Source organism: Eleutherodactylus coqui, chromosome 1, assembly GCF_035609145.1.
Source record: "Eleutherodactylus coqui strain aEleCoq1 chromosome 1, aEleCoq1.hap1, whole genome shotgun sequence".
NCBI lineage: Eukaryota > Metazoa > Chordata > Amphibia > Anura > Eleutherodactylidae > Eleutherodactylus > Eleutherodactylus coqui.
In genome coordinates this window covers 97,382,444-97,404,785 of record NC_089837.1, presented here as the reverse complement: position 1 = coordinate 97,404,785, position 22,342 = coordinate 97,382,444, and the positions used below count along the sequence as shown (strand labels likewise).

General features: G+C 43.7%; 1 protein-coding gene across 1 annotated transcript in view; it reads right to left on the bottom strand.

The window, feature by feature from the left end:
* Positions 1-2,576: 2,576 nt before the first annotated feature.
* The window catches only part of DNER (delta/notch like EGF repeat containing), a 210,430-nt gene continuing 190,664 nt past the window's right edge, over positions 2,577-22,342 (bottom strand). Inside the window, exons 9-13 of the mRNA XM_066598180.1 lie at positions 18,915-19,037; positions 7,920-8,033; positions 7,442-7,573; positions 6,018-6,264; positions 2,577-3,579 (exon numbers count right to left, since the gene is read on the bottom strand). Coding sequence (XP_066454277.1) covers positions 3,468-3,579; positions 6,018-6,264; positions 7,442-7,573; positions 7,920-8,033; positions 18,915-19,037 — 728 coding nt within the window. The 3' untranslated portion in view covers positions 2,577-3,467. The remainder of the gene's footprint in view (positions 3,580-6,017; positions 6,265-7,441; positions 7,574-7,919; positions 8,034-18,914; positions 19,038-22,342) is intronic.

The window sequence follows — 22,342 nt, the reverse complement described above, 5'->3', positions numbered from 1 at the left end:
GGCTGATAAATATCTAATTGTGTATTGTTAGTTTCATCCCACTAGGAATTGCACTTTAAGACTCCTTGCACAATTGGAGTCGTGTACACTGAGCCTTTTTGTCAGTCATGGAAACTGTACAGGCTCTCACTGCTATTGCATGGAGATATTCTCTGCTTCGTACATATAGTATCTGCTTCATATAGAAAGTAGCAGAAACAAAAACTCTAAATCTTTATACCTTGTTTCATTCTTGGTTTTGGCATACATATACTAAAGCAAAATATTGCCCAAAAATCTGCTGTGAAAATGCAGAGAAACCAGCTAGAATAAGCTCTGCTCCTGGAGATGCTGGCAACGTGAACACTGATCGTGGCTGTTAACCCTTTAAATGGCGCGTAAATGCCTTGAATGGTATTCAAGTGTCCTGAATGGCCCACCTCGCAATGAAATCGAGAGGAGCTGTTTGGTTGCCATAGCAGCCTGGAACATTCTGAAGGCCCCAGGGCTGCAATGGCTGATTGACTATTAAGCCAGGCCTATGCATTATACCCTATGAGTGCAAGTTCAAGTCCCCTACGGGGACTAAAATATGTAATTAATTAAATTTTTCAACTCATTTAAAAAAAAAGAAAGAAAACTTTTCCCATATTTAGAAAAATGAAAAAAAAGAAACCCAGAACATAATTGGTATCGCTGTCTCTGTAAATGTTTGATCTAGCAAAGTAAAGCTCTACTTACCCGTTAGGTGAACATAGAAAAAAAATGTAACACCAGAATTGCATTTTTTTAGTCACCCCCATCAGCAGGATAATATTTAATAAAAGCGATAAAAAAAGAGCCCTGACACAAATGTTGACGTAAAAAAATAATAATTTTATGTCAGAAGGTGGTGACATAAAATTATTTTCTTTTGTTTCAAAGATATATTCTATTTTTCAAAGTAGTACAGCAAACAAAAAAAAAAAGCCGCAAAAAAAAATATGGCGGAATTGTTTTAAGTATCAGTATATAATATGGTACATTAAATTCTACTATTGAAAGATACAACTTGTCAAGCCAAAAACTAGTCCTCACACAGCTAAATCTGATGGATAAATACAATAGTTTTTGATTTTTTTGAAAGTGAGGAGGAAAAAAACAAAAGTTAGAAAAAAAAGGATCCTGCCATTAAGTGGTTAACAATGTGGTTTATAGATTGTTATATTAAACAGTTTGTATTGATTGATGTTTTACTTGTTATTTTACACATTAATTTTTAACATTTGTTACTGTGTATGTAAGAATTGTGGTGATGTAATTTATCCCCCCCCCCCCTTGTTTTTGGCCCGTGTTTTATTTTGGTCTATAAATGATTAATCATTGTTGTATTTTGACCATGTCTTGGGAAGACCCCATTCTGGCCTGGAAACGCATACCTTTGTTCGGTATTATTGTATCTTGTCACCACCAGGAAGCTAGGGGTTTGACAGGGCTTGGATGTAGGAATGCCCCTGCCACACCCCTAGCTCTTCATTGGTGACTTCTCGAAGGTCCTAGCAAAACAGTGTGTAGTGATTCTAGCCTTGGCTGGATGGTTAGGGATTAGTGTAGCTGTTAGGCTTGCATTATTAGCTGAAAAGGCTTCCATGTAGGAGACAAAGTAATGTAAGCCTAACTTCAAAACACCCCCAACTCTCCTGGCAAGGCTAAAATCACAGTGTTTGTCTGGGAAACAGGCTGTTTGTACATGTGCTGGGACTTAGTGTTGCCCGGAAAGACAGATGAGTCCTGCCCACTGTGAAGCACTTACATCTGCGCACCAACGGCTCTCCGTTTCCTCCTTGGCGGACGCTAGAATGGAGCGGAGCGGCGGATGTTCACAGTGCTGGCAGCCGGTTACAGTTCAGCCGGCAATACTGACAGCGGCCCCTGAAAAGGAGAGGGCACACAGAGTGAATCGCTGCAGCCGAGCCAGGGAGAGTGCCGGAGGGGACAGTGACAGCAGAGAGGGTAAGGGGAGGCCAGAGGTAAAGCAGCGCTACTGGGGGAAAGCCGGCACCGGGGACACTCCAGCGGGTGACAGTGACTGCGGCCATGGTAAAGGCAACCCACAGCCACTGCACCGCTGCTGTGAGGAGACCACCGCAGCCTACAATCACCCCCCAGTCAAGCACCAACTATTTGTCACCACCCACACTTCCGGTGGTGACAAGATACAAGAATACTCCTTTGTTCTTCCTAAATAAAAACCGTACTCTAGGTAGGTTCAGCAGCACCTATTGTAGCTGGCTTTTCTCCATTTTGATTGTGTACCTGATCTGGAAAAAGCTCTTTGTTTGTGATACATCTTTGAAGCACATCTATGTGGTTGTGCTGATACCATTGTCAGGTGAGAGCAATAACTACACTTGTTTGTGTCTCCGTTTGCCCAACGGTACTATACCAGATAGCGCCCCTTTTCCTTCCTACCTTTGGTTTTCCCCAAGATCCAAATTTCGGTTATGTAAAAATGGCCTATTGTATCCATACACACATTCTAATTGCATCATATGCAAATACTTTATGGGTAAATGTCTTTATTTCCGGTCTTCACACCATAACAAGAAAAAGACAAATCATTTCATAACATTTATTCTGAATATTTGAAGTTTCCAAGAACAAAGCTGAAAAAGTCTCTAATAAAGTAAATGCTGACCACATATGAGTTATACAGCACAATGCAATCCACGAGCTAAGAAGCAGATTCTCCTGAAGTAACTCAGCAATGTCTAGAATAAGAAGCCTTACTCACGATATAGAAAAACCTGGCTGTGTCTGAGAAAAATAAGAGCTTGGCCTAGTTCTAATCTGCTTCTCATCATCTGTACAAGAGCTGGTTTTACCAACACAACAGTTGAATGGACCTTGACATCGACTCAAGAGCAGTTCTAAAAAAAAAAACAAGGCAGGGTTATTGCTAGCGAACCATGCAGAAGAAGAAGAAAATCATGAAATAATAATAAAAAAATAATCATAAAATAAAAAACAAAGAACAATCTAGTCAGTTCTGGTTAGAAAGTTTAACAACTGGGTTTTAGTTACTCGGATTCACAACACAAACATTGTAGACTCTCTATATGCCTATCAACGGATAAATTATGTATTATATACGTCTCCTAACTCTACGGGTAATGCCTGCAAACTGTTCAGACTGTAACATTGCTAACACACGTAGATTTTGCGAAGAATTTTTAGATTAACTTCCAATATAGGTTTAACCCGTTGGTTGCGAGGGAAGCCGGAAGGCCCCTCTTGCAGAAAAACGGGTTAGTTCACAGCTGTGTTGACCTATCCCCCCCCCCTCCCCCAAAGAATGCATGGAATGAATGAATCCCGCAACAGAGAATCAGGTCTCAGATTCATTTTTCTTTTTCTTAAAAATAATTAGTCACTTTAGTAATTCATCCTTTTAAAAAAGATGATTGAACCCCTCTCCCGAAATCTACATAGCAACAGCAGGGGGCAGACTACAAATCCTTGGTTTTAATCAGCGTCACAAGAGGTTTGTCATCGGGGCTGTAATCTTCATATGTTACTGGAGTTGCATCGTACATGGCAGGGCGTGACTTTTTCCCAAACCTGAAAGAGAAAAAGGGATATCAAATTTTCATAGAATAATTTGTGATAGCCCTAAATTATTGCCTGCAGTAGCCAAAGTAGTCATCACCTCCTAGGCTCAATACAAAGTTTTTAAGAGCCCCCCCTCAAATTACCATATGCTATTTAAAATTCTGGGGTCATTGAAAAGGAAGATTTTTGTTTTGGAATGACCAAGCCAGAGTCCTGACTTTACCCCTATCGAGATGCTGTAGGATGACCTGAAGAGGGCTGTACATGCAGGGCATCCCAGAAATATTAATGGACTAAAACATATTTACAACAAAGAATGGTCCAAAATCTTATTTCCAGCTTCAGGAAATGTTTGGTGGAGGTGACTGGTACTAAATGGGAATCTACAGGTTATTTAAGGGGCACTAACTTTTCAGACAACTTATGTTCTAATAGCTTGTGTTAGTCTTATCATTTCTTTAATATACTTGCAATAAATATCTAGTCACTTTATTGCCGTAAATCACGTTTGACCCCCACTCGGGGGTTTCCCTTCCAGCTGCTCTGCAATCCACTTTGACAACAGGTACAGAGCTTCTGATGTAACAAGAACACAATGATGCTTTCATGGCAACAGGGGAGGGGCTTTCTTTACATGCTGTTCCCGTGCACGTAGAGGCTGCAGGCTGACAGATCTGCAGACACTGTGATAGTGTTTCCCTCTCTTGCTGTTACAGCGTGTGCAGTGGCATAGCTATAGGGGTGACAGTTACAACCCGGCCCCTAAGCCAGGAAACACCCACGTCCCCTCGCCACTGTGGCATCCAGAGCTGCCATCACCTGCCCCCCCCCCCCCAAGTCTGCTCCGCAGCTCTACTCCGGATAGCCGCAAGTCTTCAGACATCAAGCATCCAGCCCTATGACTTCTGCATACACCAATCCCCTGCCACATTTATTGTGGTTAGTCATGTGCTGAGATGCTTGGCCTCCTGTCCAAATTCAACAAATCTGCAATGGAATAAGGTTGCTAGCTACCTGTTTTTGGTCAAGTATATGCCAGTATCATGTCAATATGTGGTATGTTTTGGAAAGTTACTGGGGGTTATTTACTTAGATCAGTGTTTCACATGCAGTCTACAAGGACATTTTAACACACTGGTGAGCCCAGTGCAAAGGTGTCCTGAGTAGGCCCCCCACCTAGACATGATGGCCAGGCATTAGGGAACTGGCATGGTGCATTGACATGCATTTCATCCCAATAATATATATAAAATCAGGGGCAGCATATCTATTGGACAACCTTTATAACCGTCAGGCTTACATACAGCGGCTGAGCTCCAGTATACCTCTAAAAAATACAGTCACCATATAATACAGTAGTCAGATACCAATTCTACACAGTGATAGTGATTGCAGTGCAGTTACCTCTAGTGATCACAGGTGAAGTCTCCTCTAATTGGTAACATCCACTTTCCCTTTTCTTCTCTATCTGGGCCCATGAAGATTTATTTTAGCCATGACTCTTCTATCCACACTCACCATCCTAGTGCTAACCCCTCTGTGCTTCCTACACATTACTAGTGCCCAATTTTATGCCCCACAAAGTAAGTGCCCCCACACAGTAATAATCCCCACATAATGCCCTCCACAAGAAATAATGTGTCCTTTGTGCCTCACAGTAATACAGCCCTTTTTGTGTCCCAAAAAGTAATAATCCCGCCTTTGTTCCCCTGAAATGTAATGCTTCCATGCTCATAAAGCAATTGTGCCGCCTTTGTGTGCCTATAAAACAATATTGCCACTCCGTGCCCACAAGCAGTAACAATGCCACCCTCCCCAAATTAATCTCTTCCAGTTTTGAGCGTAGATTCAGTACAAGAGATGAGCAATGCGTGTCCGCACACCCATCCACCTTTTGAAAAAAAATCGCATGACACACAAGCCAAAAAAAGTCATAATTTTGGTGGGTGCACCAAAGTCCCGATTGTTTGACACATAAATTCTGGTGACCAAAGGTCTTTAAATAAGTGTGACTGTCACTTACCTGTCCTTATTTTTCAAGCCTCTTAAAGGGACCTCAACACTTTTTTTCTCTACTCCAATTGCAATCACCCGTCTATTGCTCCTGTACCAGAGTATAGTTACTCCACTCTTCCTTTACTTTATGCTATTCCAAGTATTCTTGTGTTGAACCTATGTAGTTTACCTGTTTACAATTCTTTTGACCCCATCAATGTGACATCAAATTTATGCTATTAACCCCTGACCTCCTACTTGCCCAAGTGCATTTCTGTCTTCAGACATAGTATTTTGTCTCATCTATTCGACCATGATTTCCTCATTAATAACTGTTGACTCCGCTAGGCTATCATTGCTTCAGTGGAATAAGCTATGTTTCAAAAGTAGTGCATTCATACCGACCATTATGCATCAACAAGGACATCAACCACATCCAGTCCCTTACTCACCGTGCATGCCGAATGGATGCAATGGCACTACTGAATTCACTGTCAATGCTCCTGCAGTTGTAGAACTCCTCATAGGCCGGTCGAGCTGATCCTTGGTACTCAATGCGACTAATTCTACAGATGCCCACGATAAGTATGATCAACATTAGAACGAAGGCCACACACAGCGCCCCTATGATGATGTACAGGGAATGGCGAGGCATGTTTGTCAGACTCTCTGCCATATGGCCAGCTTTCCACTGCAGGTCTGTGTTCAAAAGAGAACAAAGATGTTAAAGTATGTCTACAGTCAAAACCAGAAAGTGGACTATGCTGCCGATTCCTTACATGTGAATGAGGCTGTTACTGCAGCATGTGCATGGGATTTTCACAAACCCCAATCAGATCTATGGAACGGATTATCAGAAGTGTCTGCATGAGATCCCTAGAGGTATGGCTCACATGTTGCAAATACAGCATGCTGCAGAGTTTCCACCATGGTGGCTCAGTTGCCTTGCACCACTAGATTTCCAGGTTCAGATCCGACCAAGAACAATGCCCGCATGGCGTTACTGTTTGTATGGGTTTCTTCACAGTCTCCAAAAACATACAGATAGGCAAATCTAGATTGGGATCCCCCATAAGGAAAGCACCCAATGTCAGTTATGATTCTGTGAACAGCGCTGTGCAATACGTATGCACTATATAAAGGGTTTTTTAGAAAATGCACAGCGCGTTTCAGTACCAGCAAATCTTATCCACACACTGTGTAAAAAATTGCAGCATAAATCGACCTGCAATGTAGACTCCGCAGCATGACAATTTATGCTGATAACGTTCACTACGGATTTCACCCTTTTCAATGAGTGGAATGAAACCCGCTGCAAATCTATAGCAAAATCCACATGTGACACATACGTATTTGGCCATAGAGCAGTTGGGAATATTCTCATGCGGAAAATACTTCTAATGTGGGTGTATCCTAAGGGTTCATTCACATGGGCCGATATGCTGCGGATATCCTGCCTTGAATTTCTGGTCATATTACAACAGCGCACTTTGGCCCAATGTCCACGGGCAAATTCGAATTGCGGAACCGGAGTGAAGAAAATAGAAGACCCGGACAGCACGTAGAAGACCCGGATGGGTAAGCACTGTCCTCGGCCACGGGCAGGGTCGGATTTCTCTGCGGGCTCCCGCATGCAGAATCCAACCCGCCCGTGGACATGAGGCCTAAGTCTTTCCTTTGTTTAGGATCCAACTATGGTTTGGCTTAAAAAATGTGCTCTGACCCATCCACTGCAGGCTTTAACTATTGACCAAGACAATGGTATACTGTGGCCAGTATTCAGCAGTTCCCATTGTTTTAAATCCACAGCAATGGTTGTAACCAATTACAAGAAACCTCCAATTTGTAAATGAGACCTTAAATACTTCATACTTACGGATCTCGCAGCTGGATCCAACCCAGCCATGAGGACAGTGACAGATGTAGCCGTTGGGTTGGTCTACACAGGTACCAGCGTGGTGGCATGGGTTACTGTCACACTCATTTACATCAATCTCACAGTCCTCCCCTGAATATAAAGAGCAGATATATAACACCGATGACATATGTAGAGCGCAGTGCGTATTTGTAAATAAGTATCATGTATAATAAGTATATAATGAAATATTAAACATGTGCAACCACCTCTCCATTCAATCTGGCTTCATTGCGGGAAGAAAGGAAGGGGGGGGGGTGCAGCAAGTCTGCAGTAACAAGAAGAAGTGGACACAGGACCATCCTTCTGAGGATCAGTGGGGAGACCCCCACTAATCAGACATTTTTCACCTACCGTATGGATAGGTGACACATCTGTTCTGGTACAACCCCTTTTTATCCTTCCACTCACAACTACCTCTGTGCCGGCGTACACTCACCGATGAATCCCGATGCACAGACACAGGTAGCGTTCAGTCCTTCGCTGTCACAGGTGCCTCCGTTCTGACAGCTGACATTCACGCATGGGTCTTTGTACAGCTCACAATGACGACCTACAAGACAATCGGAGAGTCACATGAATGCATAAAATGACCAAGCTTTATTAGCTGCCTTAGGTGGGACTACTGTACATGATGAATGCAGTAGAACTAGACTTTTATAGTAGAATATATACTTATTTCTTGCAGTTTCCTTGTTAACATTTTCTGCACAAAGTGCAATTAGGTTGGCTAGAGGTGGCCACGCACATTACAGAGAACTAGGGTGATGGTTGAACAAACAATCATATTGTGAACGATCAATCAATTTGCAGATAAGACCCCCCCATTGTAGTCCGTAGTGACCGTTACGGTTGTTCACACTGTCCATACATGTGTGATGACAACGGGTGACGGACCAACAGTCTGCCTGGGAACATTTTGTCAAAGGTAGATCGTTCATGGATGAACAATCTTCATATGAATGGAAGATCTACTGGATGAAAATGTCACATGCAGCCAACTACTTTGTGGCAGACTGTCATTGGTCACCTGAAATGATCGATCATTATTATTGATAATTTTGGCTGATATGGTCAATTTTTAGCAACTTTAGTGTAATGTGTAAGAAGCAAATGACATGTATTGGTGATACCATGTGAGTGTTTGCAGCTTGTACAGAAGTGACAATTACAGACTAGGTATGCTTTTTTTTCTGCATGCCTTTTCTGATGCGCCAAAACAAGTCATTATATAGTCTGGCTCCGCTTAGCATGGAGTCTGTGCAGCGCCACTGGCTGATGTTACACCTTTAAAAGGCACATTATCTGCATGTGTTAACACATAAAATAATTATGTTAGCTTCAATGATGTGTCAAACAGCTCAAGTGCACAGAAAACATGGATTCTGATACTAGTCAATGTGTGCTGGAGCGCCCCCCTACCGGGGCAAACAAGGGTGCCACATATAGGGGATGGATGGTCGTTATGTTTCCAGTTTGGAATCAAAAAGGGGGGCAAGTACTTGGGTCATATTAAAGGGGTTGTCCCGCGGCAGCAAGTGGGTCTATACACTTCTGTATGGCCATATTAATGCACTTTGTAATGTACATTGTGCATTAATTATGAGCCATACAGAAGTTATAAGAAGTTTTATACTTACCTGCTCCGTTGCTGGCGTCCTCGTCTCCATGGTGCCGACTAATTTTCGGCCTCTAATGGCCAAATTAGCCACGCTTGCGCAGTCCGGGTCTTCTGCTGTATTCAATGGAGCCGCTCGTGCAGAATGCCGGCTCCGTGTAGCTCCGCCCCGTCACGTGCCGATTCCAGCCAATCAGGAGGCTGGAATCGGCAATGGACCGCACAGAAGAGCTGCGGTCCACGGAGGGAGCAGACCCCGGCGGCCATCTTCAGCAGGTGAGTATGAAGACGCCGGACCGCCGGGATTCAGGTAAGCACTGTGCTGTTTGTTTTTTTAACCCCTGCATCGGGGTTGTCTCGCGCCGAACGGGGGGGGTTAAAAAAAAAAAAAAAAAACGTTTCGGCGCGGGACAACCCCTTTAAGGGATCTGGACAAATCAGAAGCAGCCTTACAAGGAATGCAGAAATATGACACAAAGAGATTTTCTGCCAGAAATAAGTGTTGATTGATATTTTTGCAAATCAATCATTCATCTCCATTTACATGGAACTGTATGTGCCCAAACGATGGTTAGTACGATGACAGCTGCCCGTTTGCACGAGCGAATTACATCATCGTTAGGTCATTCCTGCAGCCTGTTTAGACGGGCAGATACATCGTTGGCTCGTTCAAATGATACATTGTTCAGAATTGTTCAGGGTTTCACATTCGCTGTATAAGTGAATGAGAAGGACCCAGCCAGCGCTGTTTAAACCAACGATAAACGAATGAGCCAACGATTATAAAATGAACGAAGAGCAAAATGTGAATGATTGTCATTTGTTATTGGCCCGCATTAAAACAGGATGATTATCGTTTGAACCCTTTTTTTTTTTACAAATTGTTCCATCTGAGGCTTGATTCACACGGGTGCGACGATTTTGGGCTAGCTGTGTCACAGCAACAGCGTGGCTGAAAATAGCGTGAATGAGGTCACGGCTGACACTCCTGTTTTAATGCCCGTTCAGACGGCCGAGGCATATACGCCGCAGCCCCGGGGTTCCATCTGCCAGAGGGTGGGAGTTTAGCTCTGCTAAACCCCCACCCCCTTTCTGCCCACTCTCCGTCCCTTGCCGGCTTGTGACAAGGGGAGAGGGCAGGAGCTTAGAGCTAATACCTTTCCCGCCTATGGGAGCTATCGGCAAAGGGGTGGGGGCGGGAATTTAGCACAGTAGCTCACACCCTGTCCAGCCCCCTCCCATTGTGGACAGCCGGCAAGGGGCGGAGAGGGGGAGAGAAGGGGGACGGAGTTTAGCAGGCACACTGCTAAACTCCCTCCCATCTCCAGCAGCTGTCATAGGCACCCATAGGAGTCTATGGCAACAGCCGTATTCCGGCCGAAGATAGTTCCAGAACTATATTTTCTGGCTGGCGTAAAAACGTCCAGCCGGAATGTGTACCGTATGCGCCGTCTTTGCCAGACGGACGTTTTTACGCATCAAGAATACGCCCATCTGAACTGCTGCATTGGAAACCAATGCATCAGATGAGCAGCATATATCAGCCGGCTGTGAAACCACGGCTGATATACGCTCATATGGAACAGCCCTGAAAGCACCTTTAGGGCTCTATGGGGACCTTCGGTGCACAAATACCCACAAAAGTAGAGCATGTTGCGTTTTTTTTTCCACATGCACAAAAAAAAGGAGATAAGAACGAAGCCATTTAAATCAATGGGTTTTATTCTGGGCGCAGTGCACACGCAAATACGTCCATGTGAAGGACTACTTAGGCACATACAGTCCATTACTGTTGGCAACACATCCCTGTTTACGCAGTGTAATGGGCCGCCGACAACTGATGATTTCTGGTAATGCATTAAAAATGAGATCACCTCATAAAATGTTCATTTGGTTCCCGTTACCTTCAGACGAGGCAATGATCGGGTGGATAAAAGTTCAGACAAACGTTTATTACTGATCGCTGGTGCATGTAAAAGATCCTTAACTCATCTGCACCGCTCAAAAAGAGCAGAATTAGCAAAGCAGGTAAAGCAAATTCCAATCAAATTTGCTGAACATTTAATGTAGACAAGTGGGGGTTTTTGTTTACAAATGCAGATTTTCTTACTATTTTAATAAGCGGCCTTACTTTTTAGTATTTTTTTGCATGGCTATGTCATGGCCAGTTCTGCACAAGCAGATCTGTATTACAGAACGGAGATGGAGAGATAAATGGGGGCAATGTCTGCAGCCGAAACCAATTACCAATTCACTGCTGTTGACATACTTTAAATAATTACCTGAATAGTTTGTAAGCCGAGGTTTAACTTTCTAAGGTAAATAAATGCAGAAATATGAAGCGCGCCAGCCTATAAATGTCTCCTCTATCCCTCTTATGTTAATGCTTTCTCTTGTGCAGCCTAGATATGTCTCCTGGCTCCGAGCCCGTTTCTTTGTCTCCTTTATATCTTTGCATTAATCTACATAATGAAACGACTACAAATAAACATCAAACAGATATATCAAAGCTTTCGTCCCTGTTCAATTGTCTGGCGGCAGAAACCACCTCAAGAAAATATGTCACTGCTGCTAAATAAACCTGCCGGTTTTCAGACCCCTGCTTTATTGGATGTGTTTATTTAGGACTCGGAGATATTCAATTTAAAAAGCCACCAGCAAAAAAAAAATGCAGGGTGTTCCAAATATAACATAGTAGATTTTCAGTGTGTATATTTATTATATATCTATACACAGCACTGTGCAAAAGTTTTAGGCAAGTGTGGGGAAAAAGGTGCAAAGTAAAGGCCCATTTACACGGGACGAATGTCGGGCAAACAGGGGCCTTGTCACAATGGCTAATGAGACCAATTGCCTTGCATCGTCCAAGGGGAAAAAAATGCCTAATACAGGAGATATTGGCTGGTGATTATTGGGTAACGGGATTAGGGATTGCTGGCCCTTTAAGAGAGGGGGCGTGAGCAAGCCTTATTGGCAGAGATCTGTGGCGGGCAAAGGCGTGTTGTGTACCATGTGACAGATGGCGGCATCCAACCACAGCCTCAGGTGCGAGTGGGCAGCAGAGACACGCCATGGTCTTCGTGGAGACATAGTTTTAGGGCAGTTTATTGATCGGTTTCTGTGACTAAGATATTGATGATGAATCCTCAGGAGATGAATATCATGTCAGTAGGGGTCTGCGGCTCGGGACCCCCATAGATCACCAGGCACGGTGCCATTACATTTCATAGCGGCATTCACTTGAACAGGACTGAGCTGCTCTTGGGCCATGTGACCGATGAATGTGATGTCACAGGCCTGAGAAGAGGCCGTGCCACTCAGTGAAGCGCCATGGCTTCTTTGAACAGCTGATCAGCAGGAATGCCAAGCAGCAGGCGCCACCACCAATCTGATATTGATCTATCCTGAATCTAGGCTGTTGGTTTTTTTTTGTGTACAAACCCGTTGACATCAATGGGTTCTATTCTCTACGTATTTTGCATGCAAATCTTGCGTGCGCAAATACGCCCACGTGAAGGCGCCCTTAGGGTGGTTTCACATGGGACATCCCAACGATTATCACTCCTGTGCTTTCACGTAGGCCCCGTCTGCCTCTATCCATAGCAAGCAGGTGAGCTAAAAACCAAGTGACTGACAAGTGAGAGATTTTCACTTACTAGCCCTATCAAGTACAGGACGACAGTCACCTATAATCACTTTTTGGAGCGATTTCTTGGGTGACTATTGGCCTGTGTAAGGTCGTCGGCACACGGGCGGATTTGCATTGCGGAATCCGGAGCGGGTGTCCGCCTCCGGATTCCGCAGCGAATACCTTTCATAGCATGCTATGGAAAAGGGATTCTTCCTGCACACGAGCCGAAACCAATTGCGGTTTCCACTTACGTAGCATGCTCCATTTTTGTGCAGATTCTGTGTGGACGGCTTCCTTTGAAGTTAATAAAGGCCGTCCGAACCGTGGCCCTTTCGCCATTGACATTGCGGAAAGATCGTTGATTCCATCGGGGACAACATCTGTATGTAGAGTTTGCATGTTCTCCCCGTGTTTGCGTGGGTTTCCTCCCACACTCCCAAAACATACAGATAGGTGAATATAGATGTGAGCCCCAACGGGGACAGAACCCAATATGATGCATGCGCTACATAAATAAAGGTGACTTTGTCCGTCGAGATCCTCAGGGTTACTTATTTTCTAACTTCGTTTACTTCCCCTGCTTCCACTAAGATCCCTGTTAATGAGGCCGTCTTCTAATAAAGTGAAAGAGGCAGCCACTCGATGCGGCGCTAATAAGGCTGTCGCCCAATCCATCTGATCGATCTGCATGGGAGACACTGCCCTCTAGCAGGGAACTAATGCATTTAAAGTCCTTCTAATGAGCACCAGAGCTGCTGAGGAACAAGAGAATAACCAGCAAGCCACCCGTCAGGACGTTGGGCTCATCACACTGACGATCCGAGTGTGACGGCTTCTCCTGCAGCTGTTCTACATTCCGCTAGTCATCTGACGGGTGACTCTACCTCCAACCTCATCACAATTTAGTTTTTCTGAAACACAATATTTTAATTTGGCATCTGCTGTTTATGTGTTAATTCCACGTCCGTTATAATTGTTTGTTGAGGCACCATATGCTTGCTGCAATAAACGGAAGACCAATCTGTGGGAGAGCTGGATGACAACCAATATTACCTCTCATGGAGATTGCCACCCAGCTTTTCTGGAATAGCAAATCTGCCATCTGTTAGGCACGGGTACATCCCGCATTTAGGAAGGCTGAGTGACAATCCATGAACTGTATATGCAGCCAAACTGTCATTTTCCCAGAAATCCACAAATTCACATCACAGATTGTGATTGGATTTTGGTGCAGATCCGCCGTGGAAATGGCGTGCAAATGTACCGGATCTTTGCAGTGCAGCAATTCCACACCAAAATCTGCATAGTAACGCATTTGGGGCCGTGCACTGTCCAAGTTAAATAGAGAGCACACGGCTCCATCATAGTGCGAGGAGGACATGCGCCCGGACGGTTTTTCACATGGACCGATGGTTCGCGTGCAAAAACTCATCATATGTCCTATTCCTGTCCGTATCACGTAAATCATGGGCAGGCGTCAGTGTGCCGTCCGATGCGAGTGCGCACAGGTTTATCAGGAATATTAGGGGGTTGTGCCAAGATGTTCCACCCTTTAGGAATGTGGGCTCACTCGTGACACTTCGTAGAAAACACCTAATTGAAGGGGAAAGCTGTGGCAAGCCTGACATTTTGCCTGCAGCGGGCATGGCAAGACTACTTACAGTATCCAGCACTGGCAGTCAAAACAATAGACACCCAACAAAACCCATTGCATTTGATCGGTTTCCGTATGACGCTGCCAGTTTGCATCATTAGACCGCAGTTGGGCCGGGATGTTCAGCTTTAATATGGGTGCCCGAATTATGGTAACGTGAAATGCAACCGATCCGGCACGGCCTTGTGGCTTCCGTTATAAAAGGACAGACATCAACAGATCTTTAGCCAACTATATTGGCACAAACCTGACACTTACTTAAAGAGATTAGTTGACGATACCGCATAGAAATGATCTGTTACATAACCAACCAGTTCTGAGAATCATTTTTGGGTTTTCTACAAGCCAACATTAGCCCCAGTATTCCAACGTGACCGGCCAGCATCTCTCTTGCTTTGCACTTTTGGCTCCTAATAATATTAGTACATACAAGAGGGACCTAAAAGACTGGAAACCATTAAAAATAAATATTCCGAGACTGGCGGTAACTGGAACCCGATTCCACAAGGTATTTAAAAGCATCCTAAAATCGTGTGATAATATCTTAGAACCACAAAGTTGTGGATCGCTGTTTTGGAGATACTGATCAAACATGACAGTAAGTTAGTTCTCCTAATCTACAGTAATCATCTTGAAGGGAAATTTCAGGCTATGCTGGGAAAAAAAGTAGAAATATTGAGGGCTGAGGACTTTGGCCTGCAATACCAAGCCTGCCCACTGCAGTGAGAACGGAGCTATCTGCAGGAATCAGCTCAGTACACAAATGCATCACCCCAGACAATAGCTGATTGGTGGGGGTCCCTGGTGACAGAACCCTGACAATCTACTACTGATGAACAATCCTGAGGATAAGCCATCAGTAGTTTACAACTGGAAAAGCTCTTTAAATCTGTCTAAAAACCACACTCCACTCAAACCTCGCCCTTTTGTCTCTTCACTTTAGAAAAGTTGGGTAAAAGGCATACACAAGCAAAAACTTGCAACATTTTTGACCTCTTGCGCAAAATTTCCAACTTTTGCAGCCCCAGATAAATTACCCTATGCACCCTTTTTAGTGCCCCTGTATGTTACCTGGAACTTCATTGGGTCTCCTGTAAACATGTCATGTGGGGTTCTAATCTAGAAGCCCTGGCCTGTCTACCGGGCATTACTGATGACGTCATGTGTCAGGCCTTCTATTGGCTGCAGCAGTCATGTGGGTAAAAAAATGAAACTGCTGCAGACAAAGTGTAAACAGCCCATCGGAAGTCCGTAGCGATGGCGAGAAGCAGCACTGCAGCGGTGAGGGAGTTATTGTTTTAATACCCATTTCATCCTGCCGCTGCTATTGTAGATCTAAAAATCCCTTTCGACCCATGGTAAAACGGATGCCTTATATAAAGTCTAGTGTGGACATGACAGGCTGCAGCTTGTCTTTGCCTCTGAATGGTCCATCATGCACCACCCCACAAGCTCTGCCTGGAAGTAACAACGTGTAGCACTTGTATATCTGAGATGGAACTGCATGCCAAGTTTTGAAGTAAAACGACAACTTCTTCTAGAAGCTGGATTTTTTTTCTCTACAAACTGTAACTATAACTAAGCAATTACAACTATTTATAAAAAACTCTAAAAAGTAAATATTCCTTAAAGGGGGTCTGTCAGCTGGAACATACAGTCTGATCTGCAGGCATCACGTTAAAGAGCAGGAGGACTGATATATAGTTTTATGGTAAAAGATTTCGGATAACTTGTAATTCAATCAATCATTATAATTACTGCACATTTTGGGCTTAGGAGTCCTGTGGGCGGTCCCATCAGTGATTGACAGCTATGTGTGTATAACTGCATACAGGGAGTAGCTGCCAATCACTGATAGCTCCGCCCACTGGACTGTTCAGCTCAGAATGAGCAGCGATATAAATTTAAAAAAAAAAACGCCCAAGTTCTACTGAATCTTCTCCCATAAACTATATATCAGTCTGCTCGGCTCCTCCGGCTTATAACATCATGCCTGTAGATTTGACCGCATGTTCAATGTGACAGGTTCCCTTCATAAGACAGTTAATGATTTTTGCCTTTTTATAGAAGCTAATGTGTTAACGCACTAGTGCTATGAGGACAACCGTCAACGCCATGACTGTGACTCTCCAAAAGGAAAACTCAGCCAGAGCCAAGAAATACAGAGCAGCCAGGAAGTGTTTATTTTACATAAATATGTACAGTTGTCCTCGACAAGACAGATTCCTCGCATTCCTGCCTTCCCTCACGTATATGGCTGCCTCCCATCCTCTTTAGCTGCAAATACACAAATGACTTTCAAATATTCTGGATACTCTGGTGAATATTCCAGCCACATAGACTATTAATATTATTTAACCATGTACAGTGTATATTAGGAGGGCTCTCACCCATTACCTTTGGTGACCCACTATCCATTTAAGAAAAACAAAACAAAAAGCTATAAAGCGAAGTTCATACATCCTGGAACATAGGTTGAATGGCCACTTTATTAGAGACACCCATCTACCCTGCTTCCCCAAAAATAAGCCCTACTCTGATTTTTCAGTATTTTCGGAGAGGCTTGAAATATAAGCCCTACCTTAAAAAAAAAGCCCTAGCTGCATTGCAAAGGAATACATTACCTATCAGGCTTGGTCGAGGTTCCTCCTGCTACTCTCCAGAGCTATGACGCACTTTTTGCAGTCCTCAGCCGCAGACAGAGGATCACTTCCTGGTTATGGGTTTCATGAATCCCACCTCCAGGAAGCGATGGCTCTGAATGGTTCTTGATCACTGCTCAGCCAATCAATGCAGCACTCAATGAACCAATACGATGACTGTGATTGGCTGAGCAGTGGTCGAAGAACCAATCACAGCCATCGTGTTGTGGAGGAGGGATTTATGAAATGGCCAATCAATGCCGCGGCTCAGCCAATTCATAAATCCTGCCCCCACAACACGATGGATGTGATTGGTTCATCGAATACTGCATTGATTGGCTGAGCAGCGGTCGAAGAACCAATTATAGCCATCGCATTGGTTCATCAAGCACTGAACTGATTGGCTGAGCAGCACTTGAGAACTAATCAGAGCCATCGCTTCCTGGAGGCGGGATTTATGAATACCGTAACCAGGAAGTGATCTTCTGTGGCCGGCTAAGGACTGGAAGAAGCGTGTCGAAGTTTCGGAGAGCAGCAGGAGGCACCTGGACCGAGCCGGCTAGGTAAGTATAATAAGCCCAGACATAGCGCCTCTTTTGAGGCAAAAAATTAATATAAGACAGGGTCTTATTTTTGAGGAAATACGATAGTAGCCTGCTGGACCTCCTTTGCCCTACAGAACCACAGCAATTCGTCATGGCATAGATGTCATTAGGTTTTGAAATAGTTCTACATGATTATTGGCCCATGCAAAGGGGTCATCAATTCATGCTACTTGCACCAAATTCGGATCCTCCATCAACACGGTGCAGTAGAAGTCTGGATTCATCTGACCAGGTGATGTTTTTCCACTGCTCAGTAACCATTTTTGTCCTCTTTTTGCTCTCTGGAATCTTGCATGTCTATTTCTCTTAGCAACGGCACTTGAACTGGTCATCAGCTGCTATAGCCCACCTATGCTAAGGAATGAAGAGCTGTTAGTGTGAGCACCAGCATTGTATCTGGATACAATTCGCTTGACTGTGCACCACCTGTTCATCAGAACAATTCTTGACACCCTCTTTCGACTCCTGTCGTCAACAAGTTACTTATATCCCCAGGATCCATTTTCACTGGATGTTTTTCTTGATCACCCCATTCTCAGTATACCCTCCACACTGTTGTGTAAGAAAACCCCACAAGTTGGCCGTTTACGAAATCCTGGTCCCAGCTAGTCTAGCACCGATGAGCAGGCCTTTTCATTCAGATCACTTGATTTTCCCATTCCCATTTGGATTCACACTGAAAATGATTAGAGATACACTTGATTTTATTCTGTACTTCGGATTCACGGGTCTAATTATCTCACAGGGAAGTTCCAATCGTGAAAGGGCCGGTGTCTCTAATAAAGTGGCCAAGTCAAGGTTCCGATGACTTTTCATGTAAGGTTGAGTGACAGAATCTTAAATTGGGCACAAACCAAATACAGTAATTTAGTTTCTCATAAAAGAAAGTGAAATTGTAGGTCTACTCACCAGAAAGGCAAATTAATAAATGCAGAGAAACGTAAAATTATATGTAAAGTATACCAAGTACAGCATGTACCACAACCCACGAAAAAATAAAAAATCCCAAAACACTAACCATGTCATTAGTCAAGTATGTGGGGGTGTAACCAGAGCGACATTTATATTGTGGGGAGTAATAGTGTTCTGTTTGGAGCCTGCAGCAGTAGTATAATAGCTGGCAAATAAGCAAGATCATTGTGTCTCGATGTTCTGTTTCCCAATTCCCAATGGAAGAAGCTTAATTTCATGTGGAATTTGCAAAGGTACGTAACTCTTTTCTGTAATGGTATTTCAAGTAACCATAAGACTAGAAAATTACTTGGCGGTGATCCCACACTGTACCTTCATACTCTGATGGGCAGACACATTGGTAGTCATTAACTAGATCTTTACAAGATGCTCCATTCTGACATGGGGCCGACAAGCACTCGTTGTACTCCTCCTCACAATACAATCCATGGTAACCTGCGGGGACCAAAAGAAAAGTGCAGTTATAGTTAAGACAGGTAAGAAGTCCTATGAACATCACTAAGTGTTACAAGGTAAAGCATAAGCAGATTTCTTATCCCGTACCAATGCTATAAAGACCTCAGCAAAATTAAATCTCCATTTGGAGCCAAGGCAGAAATTCGCTCTCCATGCTGTATAGAATAGAGTATCAGAATCTGCCATCATGCACTCCAGAGAGAGGTACTCCGCATGTGAAACGCTCTGGCATGGCAGCTCCTTATAAGAATACAAGTTTGTCTCTGGACATTTGTGAACAGTTTATACAAATAACACCAACATTACTGAGGTGCCACAGTCTTCGCCGCTGCCTTTGCACACTTTGGTAATGATACTTAATGGCCATGTACATTTCCGTAACCACTATTTTTAAACGTTTTCATCAAAAATGAAAATTGAAGCACCTTTGCGATATACTGCATCTTATCTAAAAATGTCCTATATTTTGTTTCTACAACTCCTATGCAGAATATTGGTCTCCATGATAACAGACAATGAGGATCGGGGTGACATGACAGCCCACATGATCCTCATGCTGGTGCATGCTCACTGTCATTTTGGCGCTGGACGTCGACACTTCTCTTCCGGTTTATGGACTGACCGGTTGACTGGGAGGTGGGCATCCCCAGCAGCCAATCAGTGTTAGTTTGTGTACATTTATTCTGGCTGCTCCTCATAGAAGACGCTGGTTATACTCTCAGTCTGAAAGTGTTTCTGGTCATGTTGGCGGCTCCTAGTTCTGACCTGCATCTCAGTTGAGATAAGTCTGCTGGTTGTTCACTTCTTTATCTAGTGTGTTTGTACATCTATTTCCCTATTCTTTGGTGGTTTATTAATTTTTGAGAATCATCTACTTTTTGACTGTTCTTTGTCACCATCTAAGGAAAGTTATGGTCGCCCCAGGTTGCCCTCATCAGGGCAAGCGTTCCACTAGTAGGCAGGGTCTTCCTGTGTCTTAGGGTTAGTTTCCCATCTTCCCTGTTTTGTGTTTCCTTATGACATTTTTGTGTTATCTACGTTTCTACTCTATGTGTACATTTTCATCCTTTTAGGACAAAACCATTACATCCAGATTAGACATAACAGTAATCTTGCAGTCTCTTACTTTCTCCAATTTCTCACCAACTTTGTCCTAACATAAATTTGGTAGGTTAGCCAGAAGTAGATAGAAAGTAGTATGACTGTCAGACTACACAGAGTTTGTTTGTTGTCTGTTACCATGGAGACAGAGTCTGCTTACAAGCTGTAGAAACAAAATGGTAGGAAATTTTTAATAAACACCTATTTTAAAACTGCTTTTCATTTTATAGGCACAGACAGAATAAAAACAATGTTTGTAAATGTCACAGTACGCTGCCGCTGCCCACCTCACTTCCCTGCTGCTGAGGCCGCGGTTGGGCGTCACGGTCATCCATGCACTGCACATTGTGCTCTCTGCTCTACTGGCTCTCTAGTGTCTGCCTGCAGGGCTTGTGTGTGCTCCCACCTCTTCTCTTTATGGACCAGTGTGCACTTTCTAAACATGTCCCCCTCCAATCCTGCTACAGCACCTGCTATTTTAGGCATCCACACCCTAGGGTGGATGGCTAAGCAATTGCTTCCTATCCATTGTGACAAAGCCCCTGTTAGTGTTTTTCTCTGGTGCTGACCTCTGCCTGTTTTCCGGATTATCCTGACTTTTGTGCTTCTGACTTTGGCTACTTAATTGGACTTCATTATTTGCTGCTGCCTGCCCTATCTTACGCTGCCAGCCCTGACCACTATTATTATAGACAAGACTCTGTTCACACCATCAGGTACTGCGCCGCAGCCTTGTGCAGTGTCAGCAACCATATAATCGAGACTATCTCTAAACAGTAATGGCTTGGGAGCCCTGCAGCGAAGACCAAAAACCCACTTGGAGGGCTCCATGGTAAATACCTGGTTTCCCCAGGTGCTGCCTCCAAGGATAGCCCAAATCAAATCTGTGTGTACCAAAGCAGATCCACATCCGCCTGTCTGACAGTAAAGGTGTACATAGCCATTGTGAGCAAAGATAATGGTACCTTAGCAATGGTGCTGTCATTTACATACAAAGCAGCACTGTCCAGTGACAGACACTTGTATTCTTAGCGGGAACTCTCAAGTCCCAGAGTTATGAGCCGTAAGATTACTCTAGCTTCCATCTCTCTACTCCTCACCTCATGCTACCCTCCTCTAATTGTCTTTGACTTTACAGGTATGCCTGATGAGATGTTGCAGTAATGAAGAACCTGACCTTTCCAAAACGGAACATCATATTGAATAAATTAGATTGATGGTATTCTGTATTACATTGGCTCTACAGAGCCATTCCCTACTGGGGATTATTCATCACCATGTTGGACACCTCTGTGACGCACCCAATATCCTTTGACTAGTTGATTGACCTGTCCCCATAGCAATCACCCAGCTTACTTCCAACCTTATGTGTAGAATTTGGTCCTCTTACAGGAATTCTTATTGCTTTCCTTTCACTCTGCCCTCGTTATATTTAATAATTTGTTCTTATAATTGCTGATATTTTTGATTAAAAAAAAGTAATAAAGAAAACAAATGAGACAAGAACACACGTGCGCAATTCCTCATTCTTCCATCAGTCTACTGATATTCCTTTGTCCACCATGTGCTGACAGAGATTACAATGTTTGAACATCGGTATCTGCACAAAGTTATTAGCCCCTGATATTGCTATCAGATTAATAGTATCTACCTAGCCATTCCTTGTGAACACTAATTAATGCACACAAGCTAAATATTACAAACAGAGAATCTGAGTGCAAACAGGCAAAAATTAATATTCAGTAATATGAGTAGAAAAGCCAAACATCGGCAGAAATAACATAGTGTTTTCCAGGGATACAATATACACCATACGGACCAAACTCACTAAGCAAATAAATAAGTGCAATAAATAAAATTCCCACCAAATACGGCTACCTTCAGATCTGTGTTGGAACCTCAGCTCGGAGGTTCCGGTATAAAATCCTGGAAGAAATAGAGCTGCATGCACTGCTTTTTCTTCAGGGGGAAATGCCGGGTAGTTGAGCAGAAACTGAATGAACCCCAATATATTCGGCCAGGGGATTCCCCTTTCCCGAATGTAGCCGGAAAACGCCCCATCGCAGATGTGAAAGCAGCCTACCATGGTTGAAACACACCTACATTTAAAGGGCTAAATTGCCCAGTGGTGAAATTGTGTAAGGAATTAGACACCAAGCTGGGCGTGTTGATAAACCCTCGTG